Source organism: Neolamprologus brichardi, chromosome 7 (genome assembly GCF_056152115.1).
Source record: "Neolamprologus brichardi isolate AB-2024 chromosome 7, ASM5615211v1, whole genome shotgun sequence".
Classification (NCBI taxonomy): Eukaryota; Metazoa; Chordata; class Actinopteri; order Cichliformes; family Cichlidae; genus Neolamprologus; species Neolamprologus brichardi.
The window spans coordinates 45570417-45596436 of NC_142110.1; the positions used below are offsets into that span (position 1 = coordinate 45570417).

General features: G+C 41.5%; 1 protein-coding gene across 3 annotated transcripts; it reads right to left on the reverse strand.

The window, feature by feature from the left end:
* Positions 1-2249: 2249 nt before the first annotated feature.
* On the reverse strand, positions 2250-25439 carry LOC102792660 (protein FAM222A). 3 transcript variants are annotated; one of them, XM_006788897.3, is made up of 3 exons: positions 25138-25439; positions 14611-14776; positions 2250-4839 (listed from the first exon to the last, which is right to left on the reverse strand). In XM_006788897.3, exons 2-3 carry the CDS (start codon positions 14738-14740, stop codon positions 3437-3439), a joined length of 1533 nt encoding a protein of 510 aa, XP_006788960.2. In that variant the 5' UTR covers positions 14741-14776; positions 25138-25439; the 3' UTR covers positions 2250-3436. The 3 variants fall into 3 exon arrangements, with proteins under 3 accessions (XP_006788960.2, XP_006788959.2, XP_006788961.2); XM_006788896.3 differs by having other exon boundaries at positions 14611-14779; XM_006788898.2 differs by lacking the exon at positions 25138-25439 and adding an exon at positions 24347-24407.
* Positions 25440-26020: the final 581 nt, after the last annotated feature.

Sequence of the window (26020 nt, forward strand, 5' to 3'; positions counted from 1 at the left end):
CAGTAGCACAGGAACAGAGCCAGAGAGAAAGAGAGCGAGGGACAACAACGTCACATTAGAAAGGTATAGTAATCATCCACTATTTTTAGTTGCAGATGATAAAGGATTCAGAAATCATACAGGCCCATATGACAGAGAATGTGCATCTTCTTTTTGTTTTAATATTTTAATTTATATTTAATTGTGTTGTGGTTTGCAGTGTTTTGTGTTGTTTCACGTTAAATTTGTTTAAAAGGAAAAAGCTGAAAATTTAAATAGTTAAAAGTTTAAAATGTAAATAGTTGTTCTTTGTATTATATGATTTATTTATTACATTTTATGTGGAGTGAATAAATAAAGTATATTTATGGTGGCCCTTAGAGACAAAGGAGTACAAACTCCAAAATATGTACAAACTCCAAAACACGTAAAAACTCAGACGCACTTACAAACCCCGAAGCATGTACAAACTCCAAAACACATAAAAACTCAGAAGCACGTACAAACTCCAAAACACGTAAAAACTAAGAAGCACGTACAAACTCAGAATCACGTACAAAAGACAACAGAAGTGCTCCAGGATGCTAGGGCGCAGTGTTGAGCGTTTGTTACCTAGTGGCTACACAAGCCAGGAAGTATCAACAACCGGATTTGGTGTGTGGTAATAACAGGTAAATGAATTTTTTTTTAAATTATTTGAATAAATATGAGTGCTTGTCTATAAATACACAAACAATACGCACATGCTTTCAGTTGTGTAATTTAAGTGATCTGGGTAGCTCTGTTTTGGAAGTTCAGTTAACACTAGAAATGTGTTTTGGAGTTTGTATATGCTTTAGAGTTTGTACGTGCTTTGTCTCTAGGGGCCATATATAAACATATATAAATAAAACTACTTTTTTTTACATTAGTAATTCCTTTTCTGCATAATTTTATATTATTGTTAATGATTAAATAATTAAAGCAACAAAACAACCTGAAGAGCCGGTTCGGAGCCGAAAGAGCCGGCTCTTTTTAGTGAGTCGAGCCGAAAGAGCCGGTTCTCTAAAAAGAGCCGGAAATCCCATCACTACTGTGTACAACTACAGCATGCAAAACTGATTAAAAAATGGTTAAATGCCGCATGTAATAAATAAAGCCGTAGTTTGGGAAAACGGCTTTGTGAAAGAGCTCTTAGTGGCTTTAAAGTTTTTTGTACAGAAGTAAATCAGAGAGGATTCACTTCCTCGTGCATCCTAATCCTCCAAATCAACCATCCTCTTCCTCTCCTTAGTCTAACTTATCTGAAGTGTTTTCCAGAGGCCAGAATAGCTCTGGTTCCTCTCCCAGAGGAGCCCAGCCTGAGTTAATCGTCTCCGAGCGAGAGAAGCATGTCTGTAATCCTGTCGGTTTATCAGCAGCACTGCCTGATAGGATGGGAAAGCTCCAAGTAAAGACAGGACACAACAGACTAAAGACCGGAAATAATTTATGACAGCGATTCAATGACAAAGCCACTGACCTTTTACCGCTGACATATTTGTTATGCGCAATGAGGTCATCATTTGAATACTGCAGTTTTATTCCTAACAGGGCGCCTAATGTCATTATTCACACCATCTAGGTTATTTGTTTTATAATGGCCTGCTTAAAGCGGCTGTGCATTTCGTGTCTGGATCGCAGCTAGAAGCGTCCAATTTAGGAGGACAAATGAACCAAAATAAGGAGCGCAGGCAGGCACATCATCGAACATTAGCAATTCAATAGCTGGGGGAACGGCCAGCCTATTTCTCAATAATGTGAACAACAATATTCACGTGAATATGTCTTCAAGGAAGCATGTATTTTTCATATCAAAATGTAATATCTGCAGGAACAGGCCTGCACATTTTCACTTACGTATTTTGAAGTATTCATTGGCTTCTGCCTCAAGCATGAGCCATCCATCTGGACTAACATCATTCAGTGATAACAAAATTAGCGCTTTCGGCTTGCATCATTTATAAAGGAGCCAGTCCAATCTTTTCCAGCTAAGGATTGACTTGCATCATATAATAAAACTGAAATCTTTGGGTGAAAAGATGGATCTTAATGGAACGAGGTAAAAAAAAATAAAATAAAATAAGAAGAGAGCGACTGGCCTTGTGCTTAAGCTTTAAATCCCTTTGCAATAAAGCCAGAAAAAAAAAATCTTGTCTTCCTACAACTGCTTTATCATTCGTGAATATAATAAAGACTGCAAGTTTGCCAGATAATGGCTATTAATAGGTAATAAGACAGTACTCGCTGGGTTTAGAAAATTTAATTTACTTGACAATCCTTATTAAGAAGAAGCAAAAAAGGGTGAGGGATTAGGGTCGTACATTGCAAAATGTAGTTATTTCGTCAACATAATTCATGGAGAGCGCTCACATATTCATATATAATAATTGCACTTTATAAGAGAGACAGTTTGCCATATAAATCAAGGGGGAGGGGGGTGGGGACATAAATAAATTGGATTACAGAACCAGTGCAGACACACAAGGAACTACTCAGTCACACATCTCAAACCATCGCAGATAATATAGCCCTACAAAGAAGACACTGTAAATGATTCAGGCGGCCTGCTCCTCTACGTAGCACTTCCGTTATACACACGGCGTCGTGAGAACAGTGTCGGGACTTTATGTCATTCAAGGAAAAATGTTCACATAAGCTTCTGAAATTCAAAAACAGTTTAAAAAAATACAACCAAGGGCATATCTTGCTTGGCCTGAATGCCACAGTGTTGATTTGGATATGCAACAGTCCTTAAAAGCCGAGCTGAGCGTGACTAGGTTAAATCAGTATAGGTGTTTAAATTACACAAGTTTCTCTGTGACTGTAACAAAAAAAAGTATGTTGGTTAGATGTGTATATATATTCACATTTGAATGGTGAAAGTATTTCCCTATGCAGCATCTAGGAGAGTTGCATCGTACTGAGAAAGCTGGGGCAGTGCGTATGTCCGTTAAAGGAAAGCCAGGAGAAGGAAACCAAAACACAAATCCACGAGAAATCAACAGACAACCAAGAAGATTGGTTAAAAGTGATGTTTGAGGAGAATTCTTGCTCTCAAATAACTAATAAGAAAAAAACTCCATAAAACAAATACAGTATATTCACAAAAAGGCTTACCAGAGATCATTAACCGGATTCAAGTAAAAGTTTTCAGATGATTTTGTCATGTAAAAATGCAAATAAGTGCTCGGCAACACGTGAACGACAGTAATCATGTCCAATGGCCATTTAAAGATATAAAAATACAACGTGGAAAGTCCATAGAATAAACCTGTATTTTAAAGTCATGATTATCATTTTACCTTTTTTTCTTTTCCAGGCTTGTGAGACAAAGCCTTCTACAAATAAAGTACATGCACAAACAAAAAGGCATGTCTCTCGCTCACAGACACCTCTGCGGTCTATAAAAGATGTGTCGCTTCCCTGTCCTGCCGTCTTATCTGTAGACGGGGAGCTGGATGTGGGCTTGCTGTTGGTGCTCCATGAGCGGAGGCATCCCCATGGCTTCGTACCCACGGCCCAGCATGCGCTCTTTGATGCAGGGAGGGTGGATCTCACTGATGAGGCACTCCAGAGACTGCAGGCTGCTGCTAAGCACTGCAGCGTGGCACAGGCTAGAACTAGACAGCCCACAACAGAGGTTTTGGTCTGTGCTGTAGGCCTGGGTATGAGGAGGGGGAGGGGGAAGAGGAAGAGGTGGGTGAAGCTGTGCCTGGTGATGTTGTGGGTTGTGGTGGTTGTGAAGATGGGGATGGGGATGAGGATGGGAGAGACCCACATCTCTAGGCCTGGCTGCACATGTACCCGTTGTCAGCACCTGATAGGGATAACAGTCACTGTTAGGGGTAGCCATGACGCTGTCCCACAGAGGAGCAAAGTACTGTCCGACAGACACCTCCCCCTGTACGCTGGCGCTGACTCGCTCCTGCCCGACGCCCACTCTGCCAGGATGTGGCCTATACGGCAGCTGCGAGGAGCGGGCCAAAGGGAGGCAAGTTTCAGGAGAAAGGCCAACCCCAGCCTCTGCTGCTCTGTGGCCCTGAGCACTGCTACTCACACCGTACATCCTCACTGCTCCCTGCTGATAGGGCTGCTGCTGTTGCATTTGAGCTTTGTGCTGCCACACAGTGTAGTCTCCTTTGTCCAAGTATCCAGCTTTGGCTCTGTCTGCGCTCTGTGTCGGTAGCACCGCTCCCGCGAAAGCCAGACTGCTCTGGGGAGGCACTCCCAGGACAAAGTCTGAGTCTGAATGTGCCACCGCAGCCACGGCCTGCAGCGAGGGGCTGGCTCGGGCCTCTCCCCCCAGCTGCGGCGCCTGGCTGTGAGGAACTCTGCTCATCTGCCTCATCAAGCTTTGAACCTCTGCCAGCTCAGATTGGGGGGGCAGGCTCTGATCTCCAGAGGCTATTCCAACGCTAGAACAAAGTGTCTCGATCGGTGCATCGGGGGGCTTGCATGAGTTTACGCGATAGGCTTTATGCATGTTTCTGACAGTGTAGCCATTATTCAAAGGATTATTATATGGTGCCACAGAAGCCTGGCTGTTTACATGTTTAGTCCTTCTGCCCTCTGAGGTTTTCACCACACCTTTGACCACCACAGAGGCTTTGACAATGGCCAACAAGCCTTGGTAGCCTCCTGAGTACGGATGCGAATAGGGGCTGTAGCGTTGACCAGTGGTGTCCAAGCCATTTACTGTTTTGCTGAGTTGTTTGTGTTGCGGCACCCGCACATCCGACGGGAAGATTTTGATGGACAGCGGGCTGTTGGCAGTTTTCTGCGCAAAAGCATCCAACTCTGCAGGAGAGGGGTACCGAGAAATCATGGAGGACGGCTCCCCTGAGAAGAAAGCAGAAGACAGAAACCGTGATTAGCTCAGAAAATGAGCCCCTTGTGTCTTTCTTTTTTCTTCTTTTTCCCTCTTAAAATCTCAAACCGGTTTTATTACACACCTCCAGGATTTTTATTTTTAAACTTAGGCTCAGTTCAACTCACCATTAGTTCATTCTGGGAAAAGAAGAAACAGGAAAAAGCAAAGGGTCTAATTTCACAGTAGTACAAAATCTATAAAAACAGCAGCTAGCACTAAATGCAGGATGATCCTGATATAGGAAACTCTGACAAATAAGCAACACCTTTTTTTAATTGTTGCTTTTTAAAGATTTGATCAAAATGAATCTTGGTTCTTGGAGCACACCTTAGCAGAAGCAGAAGCCTCATCTAATAAGGAGTACCTAAGCAATTTACCAACATAAGTACTCAAGTATCACCATGTCCTGCCCGTGAAATGCCGTTCCACTTTATGCCTTCGTAAACTTGGACCTAATCTATGCAAAAGCCTGCAGCCTAAACTGTGAAGGAAAACTTGACGCAGATGGACAAAGAAAAAAATCGTCGAGGGCACAGATGATTGAATTGTGTGCGGGAAAGCAGACGGGACAAACTAAGATTGGATTTAAACACTATTATTCAGGCAATTTCATGGCTGCTTAACTCCTAGTGACTAAGGTGGGGAAAAGGCACCCCATTTAAAAACAATAAATCACAGTGTAGAAATTACCACCACCTTTCGGGGTGACACTTTTATGGAATTTCTGACATAAAAAGAAAAGCTGCTGAAATTAACCCAGATCGCAGCGTAAGTCGGAGGAAATCACAGCAGGCAAAAGAACAAAGCTGTAATCTGCAATAAAGAGTGAAAAGGGAAAAAAACCCTCAACAAAAAAAAAAAAAAACACTTCATTTCATTTTCAATAACAAATCCAATTCCAGCTATGCAGGGGAGCGCTCGCTCGTCGTTCCCATTTGAAATTGATTTGGGAGTTCATTTCATTTCAGGCCTACAGTGAGCCTCCCGACTGTGAAAATGAGTCAATCTACAAGATCCATCTCATGAAAGAAATAAATTGGGTGTTTAAAATGGAGGAAAGAGGCAAGGTGGAGTGTTCAATCCATCCAACAATCTCCCAGCGGAGCAGAAGGAGCAGGCACCACGGTGCCAGGAGCATGAATGAATTCTGGGGAGAAATAAAACAAAAGCAAAAACACTGCTTATTATGTATCGCGGTGCAGCGCTGCTATAGAAAACAATGACAGCTGGGATGTTGGAGAGGTGTTTGTATTGTATACAACATCAAGATGGGAGCTATCCCTTCTCTGGTTTCCCATAATACTGCTCACGGGGGGGGGGGGAAGGGGGAGAGAATTGGGGGGGTATCGAGGAAAAAGCAGCTGCAATAACAATTTCTGGCAAACGAAAAAAAAAATAAGATAAATATTCATGACTACAAAGCATAAGAAGAAGAGGATCACATCCACCTGAAAGGAGCTTTAGATGATTAGATGCGATGACACATTTAAAAGCGTAATAACCGCTTGCATCACCACAGCACAAAAATCCCCCCCCCCTCCCCCTTTTTTTTTTGTTCCTCGCCTTTGATAACGGCGCTCAGTTAAGCAAAGATGGATGATTTAGCAAAACAAATCAAAGACAGACATTTTAGCCGTTTCTGGTTGAGTAAAATGTCAGTGCTAAGCCCCAGCATGCTGTGATTGGCTTGCTGTTCCACAAACACTTCAAACACTCTGAATGCTAACACGTCTTCACGGGGTGTCTGATATTGTTAGTCCAGAGATTACAGCCCTGTCAGAGCTATGGAGACACAACACAGCTGCACTTCCCACTGCGGCTGCCTTAATGTTGCCACTATGGAAAGCCTCATTTCCAAATAGGCACTCTGCATTCACATATTTATCATCTGAGGACCACTACTGTGTGACACAGGCATAAAAAAAGATCAGTTTAGACTTCAAAAAATGAAACAAAAAAACCCCAACTGCTGGATAATGTGAAGTTACAAGTGTGATCAAAAACAGCATGAGCGGCATTAAATTTGCACGAAATTGCAACCGCAGGTACTTGTTTCAATCTTGAAGGCTTTACCTCCACTCGGCAGCGTTTGATGGCAGTGAAGTGAGCGCCACGCGGGTTGGCTTCCCCCAAAACGTGTGTTAGCTGTAATGAAAGTAACGCAGTAACTCTTTCCTCGCAAAACACATAAGCTTTCCTGCGAGCACACCCAAACCAAATTAAAAAGTGCAGTTCATCAGTTGCAGTGTGAAAGCTGACGTTTTCTCTCTAGTTGCCAATTAGACAATAGCCTACTGTGCCGGCTGCCACCATATCCAAATACTCAACATATGCATATTATTAGAGTGAAAACCGTCGGCCTGCAGAAAGCGCTGCCTCCACTGCGATCCGCAGGTAGGAAAAGGTCATTTGCACACTCCGAGATTAGGTTTGAACTTTACTGTGAAAAGTTACAAGGCAAAGCAGACTGTGTACCTCGCAGTACGTGCTCCTTTCCTCCTTTAGTTTGAAAACAAGCAAAAAAAAGTAAAAAAAATAAAATAAAATACAATAAAAACGAAGCCAGCTTTTAATTCCCATTCATTTGCTTCCAGTGTTAAGCCACAGGGATTGTATTCAGAGCATTTCAACTGCAGCATATGAGCATACGAGGCAGGAAAACCTCATTATTTTCATTCTGCAGATAAGAATGCGTGAGATAAAACTGCTGCACACTTTTAACCCAACAATGAGTTCATCTACTCTAATCTTTCCCTGCTGCAATTATGGGATCATGCACGCTGATCTTACAGTAAGTTTGTATTAATGCCGGCTTATATTTTTAGCACATTCATTGTCAGTTTTTATGCTATAAGCAATATTATACAGGCGTGTACTGTAGGAAGACTGGATCCATTTTCCCACATGAACTCTGAGTGTCGCTAGGGTCAAGTCGGTACACTGTGTGCCACTGCCCTTTATCACGTTTAGCACACAGCAGGGGACAGTCTCCTTCAGACAGGCTCAGTACTGGAAATTCTCAGCTTGGATTAAGTGAGAGTGACACACATAATGACCGCTCTCTTGCTGTGAATTCAGTGGACCGCTACATGTACTTTTCACAGGTTAAAGGGCGTCAAACGCTCTAAAACTCCAACAGATAATGCCATGAGTCCAGATCATGTCGATAAACTGCTTGAAAGTAAAGCGTACATTGTCGTTCACAGCTTATTTGAGTGGATCCAGTGCGGAGGGGTGGGGTTAATTTCTCAAGACGTCAATCTCATAGGTCACAAGGCTTTTAAGATAGGAAGAGATCAGATAGCACTGAAAAGGATATGAAGCAGAAGCATCTGAGAAGAAAACTGTTTTCCCTTGAAGTGGGCGCTCAGTGAGGGTGACAACCACTGCTCAGCTGTGAAGGATTATGAGCAAAAGAGGATTCAAAATGAGGCCGGGGGGGGGAATCGCTTGTCTATTTAATTTGAAACCAGATTTTTAAAAAAGCGGGGTTTAAAACCATCTCTTTACCTTTTTTCTCCAAAGTGTACATTGCTTTACTGTGAAAAGGCACTGTATCCACACAATTAAATTCAGTGGGATGAAATAAAGGCAGAAGTGAAGAAGTGAAAACAAATAAGAGGCTGTTCGCATGACAACAAGGAAATGGCAGCTATGTGCTGTGAGGTAAGACATGGCAGAGAGATAATTAGCAGTCTGACCTTAAGCACTTAATCACCCTGAACCTGCAGACAGCACGCTGTTTCTCTCCTCAGCCCTGACAGCGAGCAGCAGCAGAAGTAGAAGCAGCTCAGAAAATACCATCAGCCACTTTTCCGCAAGCAGTCTTGACCAAGGCCATCACGCAGTGCTTAAACAAGCTTTGACCTTTTAGCATTTCCACCACTTGCTTTTTAGACGGGACTGATTGAATCGAGCTTGTTTATGTGAGGCACACTGGACTGTGATGTGCGGTGCTGCTAAAAACCATGATGATACATTTAGTGGCTCCTCCGGTCGGGATTTGGCGTTTTCTTTTGGTTGAAAGGGGTTCGACACATTTAACACGCCAGTTTCAATGGGTGCTGTTATGGCACCCATTGAAACTGGCACACTTTCACAGGAAACAACTAATCCTGATTTCCTGCTTCCACGCAGGGGACGTGCTTGGAAAGAAAGAGCTCAGGGTGAGGGGCAATCATAAACGCTCAATCACCACTACGCCTGATTGTGCGGGTGTGTGTGTGTGTGTGTGTGCGTGTTTGTGGCTTCAGGACAGAGATTTCATTAATATTAGCATAAAAATAATATGGAGGGATAAACCATTTTTAATCATACAGTGTTATGTTGATGTATACATACGTATGGGTCTTTCATAACCTTTTTCCACCCACACGCAATCCCACTCAACGCTTTCTGCCACTTTAAAACGGGCTAATCTTTTTCCCGTGGTCACACTTGAAGCCATTTCCCCCAGATTAGAGCAGGGACCTCATTGTTTTGGAGCACTTTGAGTTAATCACTAATTTATGGGCAAAACAAGCCCCAGAGGCAGGGCTGAAACAGGAGTTGGACAGGCTCATTGAGTTTCCAAAACCACGGCTTCCAACCATTTCATGCCCAGAGGGAGAACATAAGGAAACAATTACAATGGTTGCTAGATACGATTCCCAAATGAGATAAAACTAAAACAAAAAAAAAATCCCATTTCATTGTTATTATCCATACATGTTGGCAGAACTGCCAGACCAAAAAAACTAAACAAAAAAAAAAAACCCCACAGGCCTTTGATGTTAGGCTAAAGACTTATCTTGAACACTTTTGTGTGATAACATGTTTACGAGTGTCAAATCCTCAGCAGGAACATGGCACTGAGAACTGGCAGTTAATTACAGAACAGCGCTTCTCAGCAGGCATAAATACTTGTTTACCACACCAATAATCCTGATATTTAAAATACCTTAATAACTAGGGACGAAGCTCAGAAATACAAGAACGCTTTTAAAAGCCATCCCTCTGTTACCATGACAACCTCCTCCGTGCACTCACTTGGCCCAGTAAGTCCAGTCATTAGAACCATGTAATTAATTGCTCCTGCCTTCATTCATCTGTTTAAGACGAGCCTCTGCAATCGACTATCTGCCTGTTAGAGCAAACGGAAGATAACTTTATGGCTTTTATTTATCTTTTTGGTATTTTATTTTACATTATTTACGTGATTAGAACCCAATTATATCCTGGTGCGATTGATTATTTCAGTTAATTCCCAGCTTCCAATTTTATTATAAAGCAGACCTACGCCATGCTTTTATTGTGACTCAGAGTAGCTGCGTGATTCAAAGTTCAAGAAAACTCATTTGTCTTGTAGCGCCATTCATCTTCTGTGTATAAGCAGTAATAATATCAGTAATATAGTACTGTACAGAAGTCGTGATTCATACCTCATGTCTTTATATTTCATAAAAGTGTTATTTTTCAAGGGAAATGTGAAATAAGTCCAACAGTTTATTGAAATACATTCAAACATGCTTGAAGGTCAGTAATACTCGGAATGACCACCTTTATTCTTCAGCACAGCCTGAACTCTCTTATTCGGTTTTCTTGTCATTTCTTTAAGCCGTCTTCGGGAATAGTTCTCCGGGCTCTGTTGAAGGACAATCAAAGCTTATCTTTGGATGTTAGTTTCCTTTTGTTCTGTTCTCTGTCAAGATGATCCTACACTGCTTTTCCCCCCTATCCTGGCATGCTTTTAGTAGCAAAGTGCCTTAAGATACAATTTAAAACTGGTTCTTTGCCAAGCTGGGGTTTTTTTTGTAGACACAACACTGGTTCTTCCTTTGATTTAGGCTCCTTTTTATGCTTAAATCACTCATAGGTAACTGTTAAGTGGCTTAACAGCATATAAAAACATCGCTCTGAAAGTGATCAGATGCAAGAACTGGACTCAAAACAACTGAGAAAGCAGCCTATGTCTAAAGTAAAAATTTTAAAAGGCCTTCAGGAAGCCCGGAGAACTACTGCTGAACGCCACTTCAGCAAAATATAAAGAAATGAGAATTGGCTAAAGAGTTTTGCACACTACTGTATCTCTTTAAGGACCCCCTCTCTAAAAGCCCATTTCCTACTTATTGGCTTTTGCAAATAGAACCTTTTACTTTTCAATCTCAGGCTCTTGCTGTGCCTGAGATGAGCATATAAGGACATATGTACAGAGTCAACATCAATTCAACACAAGAATAGAAAAAAAAACCCATTTGAAATTAAGCATTTAGAGCAGCCTGAAGCCTTAGCTTTAGGTTCATTTTTTGAAACTGTGAATAATCAAAGCATCCATAAGGAAATGCATAACGGCTCAGCTTTACACACACGGACTGAACTCAGTTTAAACCTGGAGTAATTAATATAGAGGGCATTAAAAAGATTCACAATAAAGTTTTAAAGTTGTTCTAAAGTCACCAGCAGAGTTATTTCAGGTGCCCCCAGTTCAAGAAAAAAAAGACATCCCATTCATTTTCCCTACAGATAATCTTTGGGGACTCAAAGCTGGCTCACCTCTACTGTAGTTAGAGTTGATTCACTGTCTCAAAAACGAACAACAGTGCAGAGACGTTTTAACTCCAACTGCAATGGTGGAAGAGAAAACGCTGGCTGTGATTTGCTTCTTCTTCTTCACAGCGGTAGCGGCAAAAGCTTTTATTGTAGTGTTTAAAGCCACTCGCCATGCCCAACAGAGCTTCAGATTTGAGTGCTAATTCTCTGCGCTTCACATCGCAGCGAGGCACAGGAAAACGCTGACACCGTATGCTCTTAAATCTCACTCACACTAACCTCTCTATTCACAGGCTTCTTTGGTAAACACAAAAATAAAAACACTCAGACACTCATTCGCCTCATTTTCACGAGCCTCGCTCTTTCCACGTCAGTGCTCCCTGGATGAGTAACCTCAGGGTTTAACACTTGGTTATGTGTGCTCGAGGAGGCTCTGGTCAAATACTTCCTTGCACCAGTGTCATTCCTCATTTGTTTCTATGCCGCTTGGGCAAAGTTTCCCCCTCTCAAAGGCGGGCCGAGTGCAGGCCGGCAGCGTGGGAAAAAAAGCATTTCCAGCCCCGGCTTTCAAGCTGAGATAACAGCGAACATCACAGCTCTCATTTACTCTCATCACATAATTCCTAACAGTCGTTTCTCAGAAATCTTTCGCGTTGGTTTGCGTGGCCTGGAGCTCTAATGGCCCCGCACCTTCCATTTATCGATGGCTAAAAATGAAAATGGCTTTCAAAAGCACAGCAGTGGCTTAATACTGTCCCCTTTTAACTTGATCCAACGACTCATTTAACGAAGAAGCCCAGACCACACAGAATGAGCTCCCATCAGCAGTTTATTCCCTCTGGCTGCGCTTGAAATGTCAGGCTACAGCTGGAGGGTGCTGCACCAGGCACAGCGCAGTGCATAAAACTGAAGGGGGGTAGAGGGGGGTGGGTGGAGGCCCTGCAGGTAAACAGGATGAGAAAATGCATCCCTGTTTCTGCCTGAGGCAAACCAGGCCCTTCTGTTCCAACATTTAGCAGACAAGCGCTCCACTGATTCTCAATTAATATTTAATAACAGAAAAGACAAAGGGGTATTTCACCTGGGGAAATGAGGGATGAGTAGATGGAGCTTAAGAGGGAATGAATTTTTAGCATTTCAAATTTGAATATGGTTGGATACACACTGCTTGGCTACAAGTAAATAAGGAAGACATAATAATTAACTGCGCAGTCTGCGACACCACAGATTTCACTTATTTTGGCTGATTGGAGCTTGTATTGTAACTGTATACAATGCACTTAATTGACATGCCCCCCCATGCTGTTAGTCTCGTTTCACTTTTTATGGTACTTTTAACTGCCTGGAGTTTGGTGACCTCATTAGACTCACAGCATGACTCTACAGAAGGTCAACCTGAGGAAATCTAATTATCAGAAATAAATGAGAATGAGACGCACGAGAATGCACAAGATCATGCACAAGATCATGCAAACAAAGAAAACTGGTAACATAATGAGTCAGATAAGCTAAGAAACAACTGGGAAACACTCACTGGCCATTTAATTAGGTACACTTGCTAGTACTGTGTTGGACCCAGAAATGCCTTAACTCTTCAAGGCATGGGTTTAAGAAGGTGCTGGAAACATTCCCAGAGATTTTGGTCCATATAGACATGACGGCATCACACAGTTTCTGCAGAAGTGTCTGGCCTCACGTCCATGGCGCAAATCTCCCATTCAGCCACATGCCAAATGTGCTCTACTGGATTCGGATCTGGTGACTGCAGAAACCATTTGAGGACTGTCAGCTTAGTGTCAGTTCAAGAAACCAGTCTGAGATGATTTGATGCGTTATCGTGCTGTAAGCAACCATCAGAAAATGGGCAGACTGGTTATAAAGGGTTTGACACGGTCAGCAACGATATTCAGCTACGCTGTGATGCTTAAACAATGCTCAGTTGGTAATCAGAGTGAAGTCCCCCCCCCACCTTAAATCAAACAAAAGTGGTGTCAAACAGGGAGGGGGGGCAACTTCACTCCAATCAGTGTGCCAAGAAAATACTGCCTACAACATTACAGCCCCACCAGCAGCCCGAACCACTGATACAAGCCATCCATCCTTTCATGTTATTTACATTAGACTCTGACCTTACCATCTGAATGTCACAGCAAAATCAAGACTCATCAGACCAGTGCAGTTTCTGTGCAGAACTGTAGCCTCAATTTCCTGTTTTTAATCAACAGAAGTGAATGAAGTGGTGTTTTGCTGCTGTAGCCCATCTGCCTCAAAGTTTCATGTGTTGTGCACTCAGAGATGCTCTTCTGTAAACCTTGGCTTTTTTATTTATGGTTACCCTCCTGTCAGCTCGAAGCAGCCTGGCTGTTCTCCTCTGACCTCTAAGATCAACAAAATATATTTTCACCCAGAAAACTGCAGCACACCATTTAATTTCCTCTTCTGGACCATCCTCTGTAAACCCCAGAGATGGCTGTGTGGGAAAATCCCAGCAGATCAGCAGTTTCTGAAGTACATCAGACCAACAACTATATATTAAAAGTCACTTAAATCACCTGTCTACCTATTCTGATGCTCGGTTTGAACTTCAGCAGGTCATCTTGACCACGTTGCTGCGATGCGATTACCTGATTAGATATTTGCAGGTAGGATGAACCAGTGGAAGCGAGTTGGACAACTACACAAAGAGCATGAAAGCAGAGTAAACTACATAAAGAAAATAATAATCATCTCCTTTAATCAGTTAATTGAAAGAAATCTAATCATAAATTCCACTCCCAAGGATTCAACACTCAACCTTACAGCACATGCAGTGCAATCATTCAAAATGAAGGTCAAACAACACCCACACACGAAGCACCTTCTGCACAGTGTGAGCATCATTAGTAACCCTGTATGGGCGATTTGAGTCACTCTGTAATTTCACTTTGTCCACGCTGACCTGCATGCATTTGCACTGCATGAGCACGCTGATTACAAGCTTTTACAATTAGCAGGCATTATCATCAAGTAGCCCATTACTTTAATTCAAAATGCTCCACAGTACCTGGAATCTCAGCGAGCGCTGCTGAAAACAACCACGTGTGATCTTTACGAGCACTTTGAGCCAACAAGGTCAAGTAGAACGTGACTTTTTTTTTACTCCCAGTGTGTCATGAAAAACATATACATATACTTTATGACAAAATGTCCTAAATGTGTTCGATAGGACTCACCTTTGTGGGTGCATGACTGCAGCGGTGGTACCGGCAGCAGCAATGGCGGCGGCGGAACATCGAGGCTTTTGGGTGTGCAGGCCAAATGCTGCGACGAGAAGTTTTGCCGTCTCTGGATACAGGCCAGCATGATAGTTCACTAGGGCTGTGCACAGCCTGGGTAAACCTGCTAGAACCAGGCAACAAAAAAAAAGAAGAAATCACATGATTTTACACTTTGGTTAACACTTAACACCTGATAGACAAAACCACACAGACATATCAGCAAGTTTTAGAGACTGTACAGTTAACTAAACGCTAACTCCCCTCTGTCCACAATGAAAATGTTAATGTGGGGATGTTTAGCCGCTAATTAAGGCATCAAAGTACAGTCAAGATCAGAAGGAATGTCATTAAAATAACCATCTACCATCAATATTTCTTTGAATAACCACTGTTAACTTAACAGTCCCTTTAGACTTTACAGGAGACTGAATCAGCTCCAATCCAGCCAACTGGATGGCTCTGGAAAATGTGAAGGGTGGCTGTGGCGGAGGTGTGGTCCCGGGCGCGGCTGCAGGGGAGGAGTGGTGCAGTGAGCTCAACGGGGCGGTGCTGGAGACACAGGTGAGAACAGCTGATGGCGTTTTGGACTGATGATGGTCTCCTTCCCTTTTATAGTGAGACGGGAGAGGAGCGGAGGGGAGCTGGAAATCAGCTGAGACCGACAGCTGTCAGACTGTGGTCGGTCATAACAAAGGAAACCATAAATAAAAGTGGCATCTGGCGACAAAGACCTGTGCGTGTGTGTAGTGCATTTCACAGTAGCATCAATTTTTAACTTTTAACTATATTTTCATAAGTTTTACAGCTTTTCCTACTAATACAAACCTTCCCAATGGTCATTCCTAAGTATTAGATTTCTGTAATTTTACACATTTATTACATACAATTTAAGACTAAAGAGTTGTGCTGACGCGCTGTTGAAATTGCACTAATTTTTCTTATATTAAAATATCTCAGGGATTAAATGTCTAGTTACATTTCTGTACACCGACAGACGAGGGAGTTTCACCGGTCGGCCAACAGAAGATCAAAGTAGCTCTATGTGGCCCGCGATGTAAAATAAGTTTGACGTCCCTGCTTTAGAGCACTGGTTCTCAAACTGTGGAGCACAGAGCCACTGCTGCCAGAGCCTTGAAGTCCAGGGGTAAATTGTAAAGACAAATAACAAAACGAGTCTTTATTTAACTAAAAAATTACTTGGATTCTTTGCTGATTGATAAAAAGTGTGGCATGTGACCCTTTTTTTCCAGCATCTGAAGCAAGGCATACCAGAAAAAGTTTGAGAACCACTGCTTTAGAGGGTTAAAGTCACATTCACCCAGAAGATGTTGAGAAATATCTGTAGTTACTAAAAAATCAGACCTGCTCAGCATAAAGATTCAGCCTCTGACCACCAACAGCTATCTGTTCAAGCTAATCTTCAAAATAGATATATCTATTTTTTTAAAGCAGGTGGTTGCCTTATTTGCGCCTGTGGAGCTAAATGTAATCACTGGGTTTCCTTCTCTAGGGAAGATGAACAGTTGTGTGTAGTTTTGTGGCATCCCATCTATCAAATAGATGGGCTAATTATTCCTTCGATTATCCACAGTGATTTTTTTAACTTCAAATTATAAGCATCAGGCACTGCTGATGGAAGCAAACTGCAAAGCTTCCTCGTGGACATTAAAATCCAATAGGCGTGTTCTTTGTAAAGCGCAGATCTAAATTTCTGCAACCGCTCGGATCCTTTTACCATATTAAAATTCAGCTGCTCCTCGATGAAATGCAGAGACTGTAAATTTAAGAAAGTAATATAATTTAATGATGACTCCATTTCCTTCCTCTGCTTAGTTGTTATGATGGCTCCTTCCCGTTATCAACCTTGCTTTCTGCCTGTTGTGATCACAGATCATTTACAACCCCTCCTGTAGCCTCGGGCCGCGTGTTTCAATTTCTAACCGGCTCTGAGACCTTGGTTTCTTGTTCTATAAATTTATGACCGTATTGATCAGCAGAGAAAGCCAAAAGCAGCTCGCTCCCTAAAATAGGCTGCGCTGTTTGCAGTGTTAAGTACTGTCAGAGGAAATGAGAGCCTGTGTCTGAACAAGACTCGCCAAAGCCACAGCCACAGCTGTGCTGATTGAAGCAATCACTCTAAAAAGAGCGAGCTGCGCTTTGAGGAAATATTTCAGCGATAATCGCATTTGACATTCTGTTTGATTATCTGAAAGAGTCAGCAACTCTGAATGCCAGCGTTGCAAAACTAAGAAAAAAAGAAACCTCAGGCTATCACTGCACTACGTATTGCTGTATTTGTATCAGGTAGCCCATCTCGAAGACAGACAACTGCTGTCAGTTCAAAATGCCGCAGAACTATTGGTATTACTTGTTAATCAATCTGGTGATTACAAATTGAAACACTGTATTTTTCTTAGATGTGCAGTAGTCCCCAAAATGGCTACTACGAACCTGCAGCATGAAGCTTTCAGATTGCCCTTTTTTTTTTTACTTTTAAGGTTCTTCTGGATTTTTGTTTTGATTTCTGCCTCAGGGTCTGTAGGGGAGCTAAAGCACGTCAACCACATAACAGCATGTTCAGCAATGGGCTGCAGAAACATGATTACCTTCGCCTCAAAAGGAAGAAGACGGAGTGGATCTTATGTTACTCAGGTGCCAAAAAGAAAAAAAGATTCCCCCACTCCCTTCCTCCACTCAACATCTGTCCCTCGGTGACAAGCTCACTTCAAACTGCTCAGCGCAACCTGCCTCATCTGAACACACACATCTGAAGAGCTAAAAGCCTCGGTATGCCTGGATTCCATTTTGAAAATAATAGCAATTTCACAACAACCCCTCCATTACTACACATTTGTCAAGAGGGAAATACTAAAAAGGCAGAAGGAACACAAGAGAGGAAATGCACGTCTGGAGAAATCCCTTCACAAGCAGAAAATGAGACATGAATTTGGAATACCTTCCATTACTCCCATAATTTGCAGCTGGAAGAAAATGCATCAAGCAGGGTGCTATATTTCAAAGAGAGGGCAAAAAAAGTCACTGAGAGCGCAAACTTAAATCTTAAAAATAGTCTGATTATCCACAAAATAGAAGAGAAATTAAAGTAATGTCAGGATGCATGATATTATCTCAAGCCCTCAGCAATTTTATCCTTTTTATACAGACATAGTTTTGCTCGATTAATCTTTTTTATGTTTTGCACTTTCTTATGATATATCCTTCCTTTGTATTTTGCTTCCAATGAGCGAGTCTGGTATTTTTTTTATTTAAGAAGTCTTTAGGACTTGTTCTCCAGGCATTCTGGAGGTCTTTTTTTCTTTGGACACTGTCTGCTTTTTAGTCTTTGCTTCTGACCATTTGCAGAGTAACATTGCTTTCTTGTTCATTAAGCCACTTCAGAATGACCTTTGAATTATTCGAGCACAAAAAAAGGCTCTTAACTCAAAGGATGAACCAGTGTTGTTTTTACACATTACAGGCAACTTAGCAAAGAACCAATTTTAAACTCTTTTGTTAGGTGCTACAAAAATGATAAAACATAAAATAAATAGTATTTTTGCGTATCTACAGCAGATGAACAGTATCTGAAAGTCATTAAGAAATAGGTAAAAGATCCTGCAAAGACCTGACACAGGACCTGAGAGATACGTCTGACCCGACAGTTGATCCAGCTACTGTTCACCAAAGCTCATCAGAAACGTTCTCAGTGGAAGGATGGCTGTCAGGAAGCCATTCTTAAAGGGAAACAGGGAGAAACAGCTGAAGTATGCCAAATTACACAAGAAGTGGACTGAAAATCAGTGACATCAGATCTTATAGACTGATCTGTCCAAATTTTTAATTTTTAGTTCAAACTAACACTGGGGATGTCAGAAGAAATCTACAGCCCTCTGCAAAACATGGTGGAGGCTCTATCATGGTTTGGGCTGCAATTCAGCCACTCACGGCCAGAGCTCTTGTCAAAACTGATGGAATTATGAACAAAGAAAAGTACTTTCAAATATAATTCCAACATGAGGTAACAATTTAGAAAGCATCTGATTGGCAGCAGCTTCATTTTTAAGCAATGACAATGATCTCAAACACTGCCAATGCACTAAAAGCATACTGCATAGAAAAAAGCAGTGTGAAATCATCTTTACACTGAACGCAACAAAAGGCAGCCAACAGCCAACAAGAGATATGAACGTGCTTCAAGAAGCCTGGAGAACTATTCCTCAAAGAAATGACAAGAAAGCTTGCCTAAGAGAGTTCAGGCTGTGTGAAGAATAAAGGAGGTCGTACTATTACATACATACTATTATATTGACTTTTAAGCTGTTTTTTCCTGCACGTATTTCCAATTTTCCTAGAAAATATAAAGAAATGAGGTGTGAATTAAGCAATATGTGCAACTGTCTGCTCCATAATCTACAGTATTTATGCATTCAGATATAAGCTACTCGAGCATTTAGGTCTTCTGACTCTCAGGCGACATCCATGCAAGTGATAAGCAATGTCGTGTGGCCCACTGAGGACCTGACAGGGAGATAAAGGCCCTGTTTTTGCAGCCCATCTAACTGTCCCCCATGGTGCTCTGATAAGGATATGTTGGCGGACAAAGTCATTTTTCAAGCCTTTCCCCTTTGTCCCTGTCATACTGTAAAATGCTTCATATTATAATGTGACGTCTGTCAGCACAAGGCATTTTGGGAGATGATGAGGTGAGGTGAACTTCAGTATGGTTGTTTAATTTAACAGACAGTTTGCAGATGATTCAAACTGAATTATTCAGGCATCTTGTTATTCTTGAGATGACTACCACCAAAGCAGCACCATTTATATCCTGACAATTCACCGATTATAAATTCATTCCCTGAGATAATAAGGTTTGGTATGCATGATAACCTAGACAATGCTACTGCATTATAAAACACATAAAAAGGCTTGTGTTCTTGCTTTACCTGTTTGGATGTATAAAGCAGCTGCACAAGAACATCCATCAAAGGAGGAAAAAGCCCTAAATTATACACAGGCTCAGACAAGAGCATCTGCCTGACCTTCTGGAGTCTTTTATGACTTTGCACAGCATTAAGGGTCAGAGCTGAGATAGAGGCAAATTGCACAAAGAGCCTCCTTCTCAACTAATGTCAAATGCACAAATACACCATGCACACTGGCTCCACGCACACGCACACACTCACGCTGCCACATTTACACTCACACCTCCCTAACCGAACCATCTCAGCTACCGTTAGCAGTTCTCAGGATCCTCTGTAAATAATTAGATGATAATGAAAAAGACGAGCACCCTTTTCACTCTGCCAGTGGATTAGCACGGGTGCTATGCTAATACCTTTCCTTCTACTCAGAAACTGCAGGCAAGCAAAAGGCAAAGAGAGAGAACAAAAACCCAGAAAAGAAGGTTAAATGAGAATCAATAAATGACTAACAAAGAGCAATTAGTTATTACAAAAGAGAAAAAGCAGTGTCTCACTTTGAATAAAAATGACAGGGTCCATGAATAACAATCCACTTATTGTATAATTAATTGTATATTATGTATGGCTTTCAGAGGCACTGCAGGAACCTGTCTAAGTAATGGAGACCAGGCAAACCTCACATAGAGACAGAATTAGACAGCAGTGTTGCTGAGCTGCTGAATTCATCTCCACGCACACGCACACGCAAACGGACACGCACACACAGATCATCCGTCCCCAATCCCTTCATACATTTTTAATAGAATCTATTACTTCTGGATTAACCGATAAGAGCTGGCCTGGTTAAATTCTATAATAGTTTACATAATTGGTATCAGAATAGCATACAAAAGAGAGCCATACTTCTCTTTTCACATTTAGTGTAGAGAAAGCAAAAATAAATAAATAAAGGAGAAAGGAAACAAAGGTTCATGTACGGGATAGCCAAACAACCCGAAGTCACTCTGCTTTAGTAGCAAGAACACTTTGGGCCTGCGGCTGATAACAATGAGCCTCATTAGCACCAAGATTAGTTCCTGTAAAAGGCTTTACAACAGTGTAACAACGCATTTCCTACAACTTATTTATGCAAGCACAAACTTTATGCAATTTTTCATGTATAATATTGCGGCAGATGAGCATTAAGTTGGATGTAACTTATGCAGCATTATTAGCCAGGTCAATAAGTCACTGGGAAAATATGATTAATATTAAAATATGAGCTATAAACATGTTTACAGCCTTTACCCATTTGCGTATCTGCAGTTATTTTTCCAGTCCTGGAGGTTGCTGTGTGCCCTCTACTTTCTTATGTAAATCACTTTTTCCTTCTAAACACAGACATTTTTTTTTGCAAATCCCACAATCATACAATTCAAATGACCAAATTTTAACCCTCCCTTTATCTAATAGCGACAACATTTTTTGAGCACAAGTTGACATTTCTAACTTCAAGAGATGTGTCTGACTGATACAAGATTTTTAAGATAGATACCAAATACTGATATACCTCTTCTTTACTTTTAAAATATTTTATATAACAGGCATGACAATGCCAATAGATTGACCAGCTAATATTAAATAGCTAACACTGGCACATGGCAAAATTGCAGAATCCTGAATTGAAATCTATGGAAAAGTTCTGCAACAGCAAAGATGGTGGTAGAAGTATAATTTACAGGGTAAAAAAACAAACAGTTAATTGAAGTTTTTAAAACTACATTTCAGGGAAAAGCAATCAAACTTTTCAAGCTTTGTTTTTCAGATTTCACTGGGTGATTTTTATGTGTAGTTTGTATATATGTCCTGGGACCAGTGAAACTGCTGGTCAACAAATGACCAGACCTAGTCCACGGTAGGCTCAAGGTTCTTGAAGGACTTTGATATAGAAACAGACAATCTGTGAGGGTCACAGTTTTTTTCAAACAATTAATCATTTACTTTTCTGTTAATATAGGTCATTTCTACGAGTCTGTATTTAATCTACACGACACAACCTATACACATGTAGAATTTTGCTTTTATGCTCAGCTTTCATTTGTGCAAGCATGAAATGCTAGTATTAGGGAAAAAAGGGAAAAAGAACAAAAAGAAGTCTAAATACTACATTAACTATTTGGAAAACAGTAATTCTGACATTTTATACATAAAGATGCAAAGCGCAAATTCAGCCACGAATCTAAACCTTTTTAAACAGCCTTGTTTTTTGAGCAGGAAGCCTTGGGCTGACCCAAAATGGTCTGTGTGCACACACAGTGCCAAGGTAAAAGAAACACACTGCACACTGGGTAAAGACTGGCCAATGCCAAAGCAGCATTAGAGCTTTATCTTATCTTTATCCCAGTATGCACACTTGAGACACACTGTCAAAGAGCTATGGGTATGCAGCCTGGCCTTTAGAAAACCCTGACTTCAAAGATAACAGATCGTGAATGAGAGTGAGCTGTAGGTTTTGTGGAGACATAAGCTCTTTTGTCAGTAGATGAAGACTATTATTTTAACATGACATCTGTTTGCCAAACCGTGGACAGGCAGAATTGTTTTTAGTCTTCCAATTCCATGACAAAAAAGATAAAAATGAGTTTATGTTAGACAAACAATCTTCTCCCAAGTCCTGTCTCCTGGCTTCTTAGTTTACTGCTAAATTGTAAAGGGTCACTGATTCCTTCAAGCCATTAAAATTTCGGAGCAAACAAACAACTCATTAAAAACTGTGGAGAAAATGCTGCCTGTATGGTTCTTATGCGGGAGATGAACCTAATGAGAAACTTTCTGCCATGCATCACAGAAACATTAAAATGCTCTATGAGAAAAGAGTCTTTGATCTTTGGTTCAGCTTATAAAGACATCATCTCACCGCCTTTCTTTAGCCTTTCTTTTCAGACTAAATGATGATGCATCAGTTCAAATTTGGCTTTACATTAATCAAAAATAATTACCAAGTAGCAGTATGTAGACAAAACAATAACGACCTTAGGAGGGCCGGTTCCCTCCTCCCTAACCTCAGGAGGCCCAGTCCTTAACCTTCAACCCACAGCCCACGTCTCACTAAGCCTTCATCCTGTTAGAATTAAAAGACCAATTAGACAAATTTCAAAAGATGACAGGCTGCTCATAATTACACCTGACATCTCCTAGCAGATAAAGAGCTGATTACAAAGGGTGCACAGGAGAAATTGCTAAGCAACAAAACCACTGACATTATCCCAGTGAAATGGACAAGTTGAGTGCACAGAAGACAGATGACAAACCAAATGAAAAAAAATTAAATAGCACCAAGTAAAGTGCCGGGCCAGCATGTGCCACCAAAACAGCCTCGGTGCACCTTGGCATTGATTCTTCCTATTCTTCCAAGTCTGATGGTTGTGCAAAGTGCTTACAGTCCATAACGTCCCACAGGTATTTCAGTGTTTTGAAATCAGGTGACTGGTAAGGCTGTAAAATAGTTTCTGGATCAGAAGCCAGTCTGGAAATTGGTTAAATCTGAACTCCTTCTAAGTTCCAGCAGGGGGCGACTCTTCTGATAGTAGACAGCAATTAATGCGCGGCCTACAAAAAAATCGCCCCAATTTTCACTTCATTTATGGCTTCAGTAAGCACTTTCCTTATGCGTTTATCACTCGAGCCATTACTTTAAGTCTTACTGGATACAACACAGTGTTCAATTTGTAAACCATGGGCTTATTTTGAGTAGAAAAGACAATAAAGACAGGGCATTGTAGGGTGTGGCTACTTTTTACTGGAAACACAAAGAAGAGGACAAAAATCCCATCCACATCACAACGGGGCCACTGGATCCCCTTAGAGGAGAAGGGATCAGGTTTTGTTTGTCACCCATCCATATATTTTCCAAGTCATCTGCTTCATGTTATCATTCCACATCCTAACCATGGACTGATACACCACAGAAAATTCGCTGTACCCTGAAAAGTCAGTCAATGGATGACATAGCAGAAAAAAGGACATGACCTTAATTAGTCCTTGCACTTGCCTGAGTAATAATCTTTCAAGAAAAGGCCATTCTCCTAGCGAGCAGCTCCTTCCATTCAGTAATTCGGTAGGCCTGGAGATTGAGCCAGCCTGAGGAAATTTCACAATAAATCAGAGCTCAGCTTCGCTCCTGAGAAAGCAAAGGGAAGCAGGCAGCCAAATGACAAATCCCTTTTCCCTCACAGAGCTGGAATTACTGCTGGGGTGTGAGATGTGAGATCAGAGGGAAACCCCCATGGGGGTTACCTGCACACTGACTGCTCGTGATACAATGCAAATTAAAAGCCTCTCGAGCAAGTTCGGACTCGGTCAACACATACTTCAAACACGCAAACACAATGTGAACATGTAATTACAGCTAGTTAGCTGAAAGTAAGATTTTCAAACTGAAGCTTTCAGAGTGAAAAGAAAAGCGATGGAAATGAGCAGGCGGCAATATTTTCAATACACCCTGACATTATAATAAATCAAAGGCCAGAAAGTCATGATTTAAATATGTTTATAGGAAAGCCATAAGGAAGAAAAACGACCCAGAAAAGCCTATTAAACTAAACCCAGGGGAGTTGGCATATATTTCTCTTTTGCTCTGGAAACAGCCAGAAGAAAAAGAAGATGATAATAAAACACCAAATTGCTGGCTTTTCTTCTCTGCCTCTGGTGCTAAGCTGTGACATCCCATCTCTCTGGGTAATAAAGGATCTGGCCCAAGCAGGAAAAGCATGCAGGGTAGAATTTCACACCTGGCCAATAATCTTTAGGAACTCCGCTGCGGCTAACCTTCAACCTCGGCTGCCACCGGTGCAGTGAGGTGCGATGATCCCACCTCCGGCTTCTAGACAATAGAAATGGAAACCTTCTGAGGCAACCATGAATGACCGATAATATACTTCAAAGCACTTCCCATATCCACTGAGATGCTGACATATAAAGCGCCTTTCAAAGCCTTCATCCCATTCATGGATGTGCAGACTGATATTTACTTACACCATAAGGCCTCTATAGGAAAAAAAGACTAAAAATTTAAAAATGTTTTGTGTCTTGAAATAAAATAAAAATCACGTGTCTCCTATATTTTCTACAATTACTCGTTAAATACATGTTGGAGCTAGTAAATACTATATATTATTGTTTAAGACGAAAACAAATGAGCGACCTCCACTCTGATGAATGCACACTGGCCAATAGATATGATACACAGCTATAATGATATACAGTAAGGGCGAGACGCTCCTATCCTATTAGTGCGCACTGGGCATCTTTCACCAATTCAGCGCTGTCAACCTAAAATCAATGCTGGCATTACACGCTGAAGCGCCCGTACGAACCTTATTTCCTTTCTCACTCCGTTATTGTTAAATACTACACACACACACACACACACAGCCATAATTAGAGGCAGTCTGACTGGCACAAATGCATGGCAAACTAAATTACTGAAAAAAACTAAAAAACAAACATTTCACAGGAGTCCCCACAGAGGAGATTAAACATTATTATAGAGGAAAAGGGGGAAACGTGATCGATGTCTTACAGAGTTTTGTCTTATCATAAGGCTTGTTTATCTTTGGTTCGCCACGGCTGATTGGTTGTTCTCCTGCTCGGAAGGCGTATTTCCTCTGCAAAAGCAATCTCGCCACAGAATTCGCGATGAGCGCCTGAAACCCCGGGAGGAATATCCATTGATAAAGCTGGCTCCGTTAACTGCACTTCCTCGACAAATTCGCCGTTGGTGTGGGAGATAATTTCACCGATTAGGTTTTCCTTGCCATCGCTTGCGTATCATGTCAGCAAGCCTAACCGAGCCGTGTGAACCACGGAGAGTGATGTCGGAATGAAAATGAGTCCTCTGCACTGTTGAAACCGGCTCCGGGCCAATCAATCAAAGCTTCATTTGAATATTCCCACGGCTCGGCCAATCGTGCGCGAGAGAGGGCGGCCGCTGTCGTGATCCCAAACCAGTCAAAGGAAGCACGTTCCCGTTTAGCGGAAAGATTTAAAGGGGAAGAGCGTCCCAGAACAAATGTAAGTTTTCGGTCTTTACACAAGCACATCTGATCGATCAAGAGAGCTACACACCAGGATTCCAGATGGGTTTTTTCTGCAGCTTATCCAGTTAACAGTGCTTAATCAACCCTTTATTAGATTAGGTGTTCAGGAGGAGAACTGCAAGTAGGTGTCCTCTGTCCAAAAGCTATATATTATACACCTAGACTGTTACTCACGGGCCATCTATATGGTGGTGGTTTAGAAACTGACAACCTACAGCTATCACTCGGGTTTACAGAGAATAGTCTGAAAAAGAGAAACTATCCTGTGGTATTCCTGTGGCAGTTCTCTGGATGAAAATGCCTTTTGACGTTACAAGTCAAAGAAAAGACTGATTCAAGCTGGTAGGAAGGCAATAATAACTCTGA

Coding starts and splice junctions, on each gene's coding strand:
- LOC102792660 (XM_006788897.3), bottom strand. CDS start 14,740: ATGCTGGCCTGTATCCAGAGACGGCAAAACTTCTCGTCGCAGCATTTG. Junction 4,840..14,610: donor GCAGTCATGCACCCACAAAG/GTGAGTCCTATC, acceptor CTTTCTTCTCAG/GGGAGCCGTCCTCCATGATT.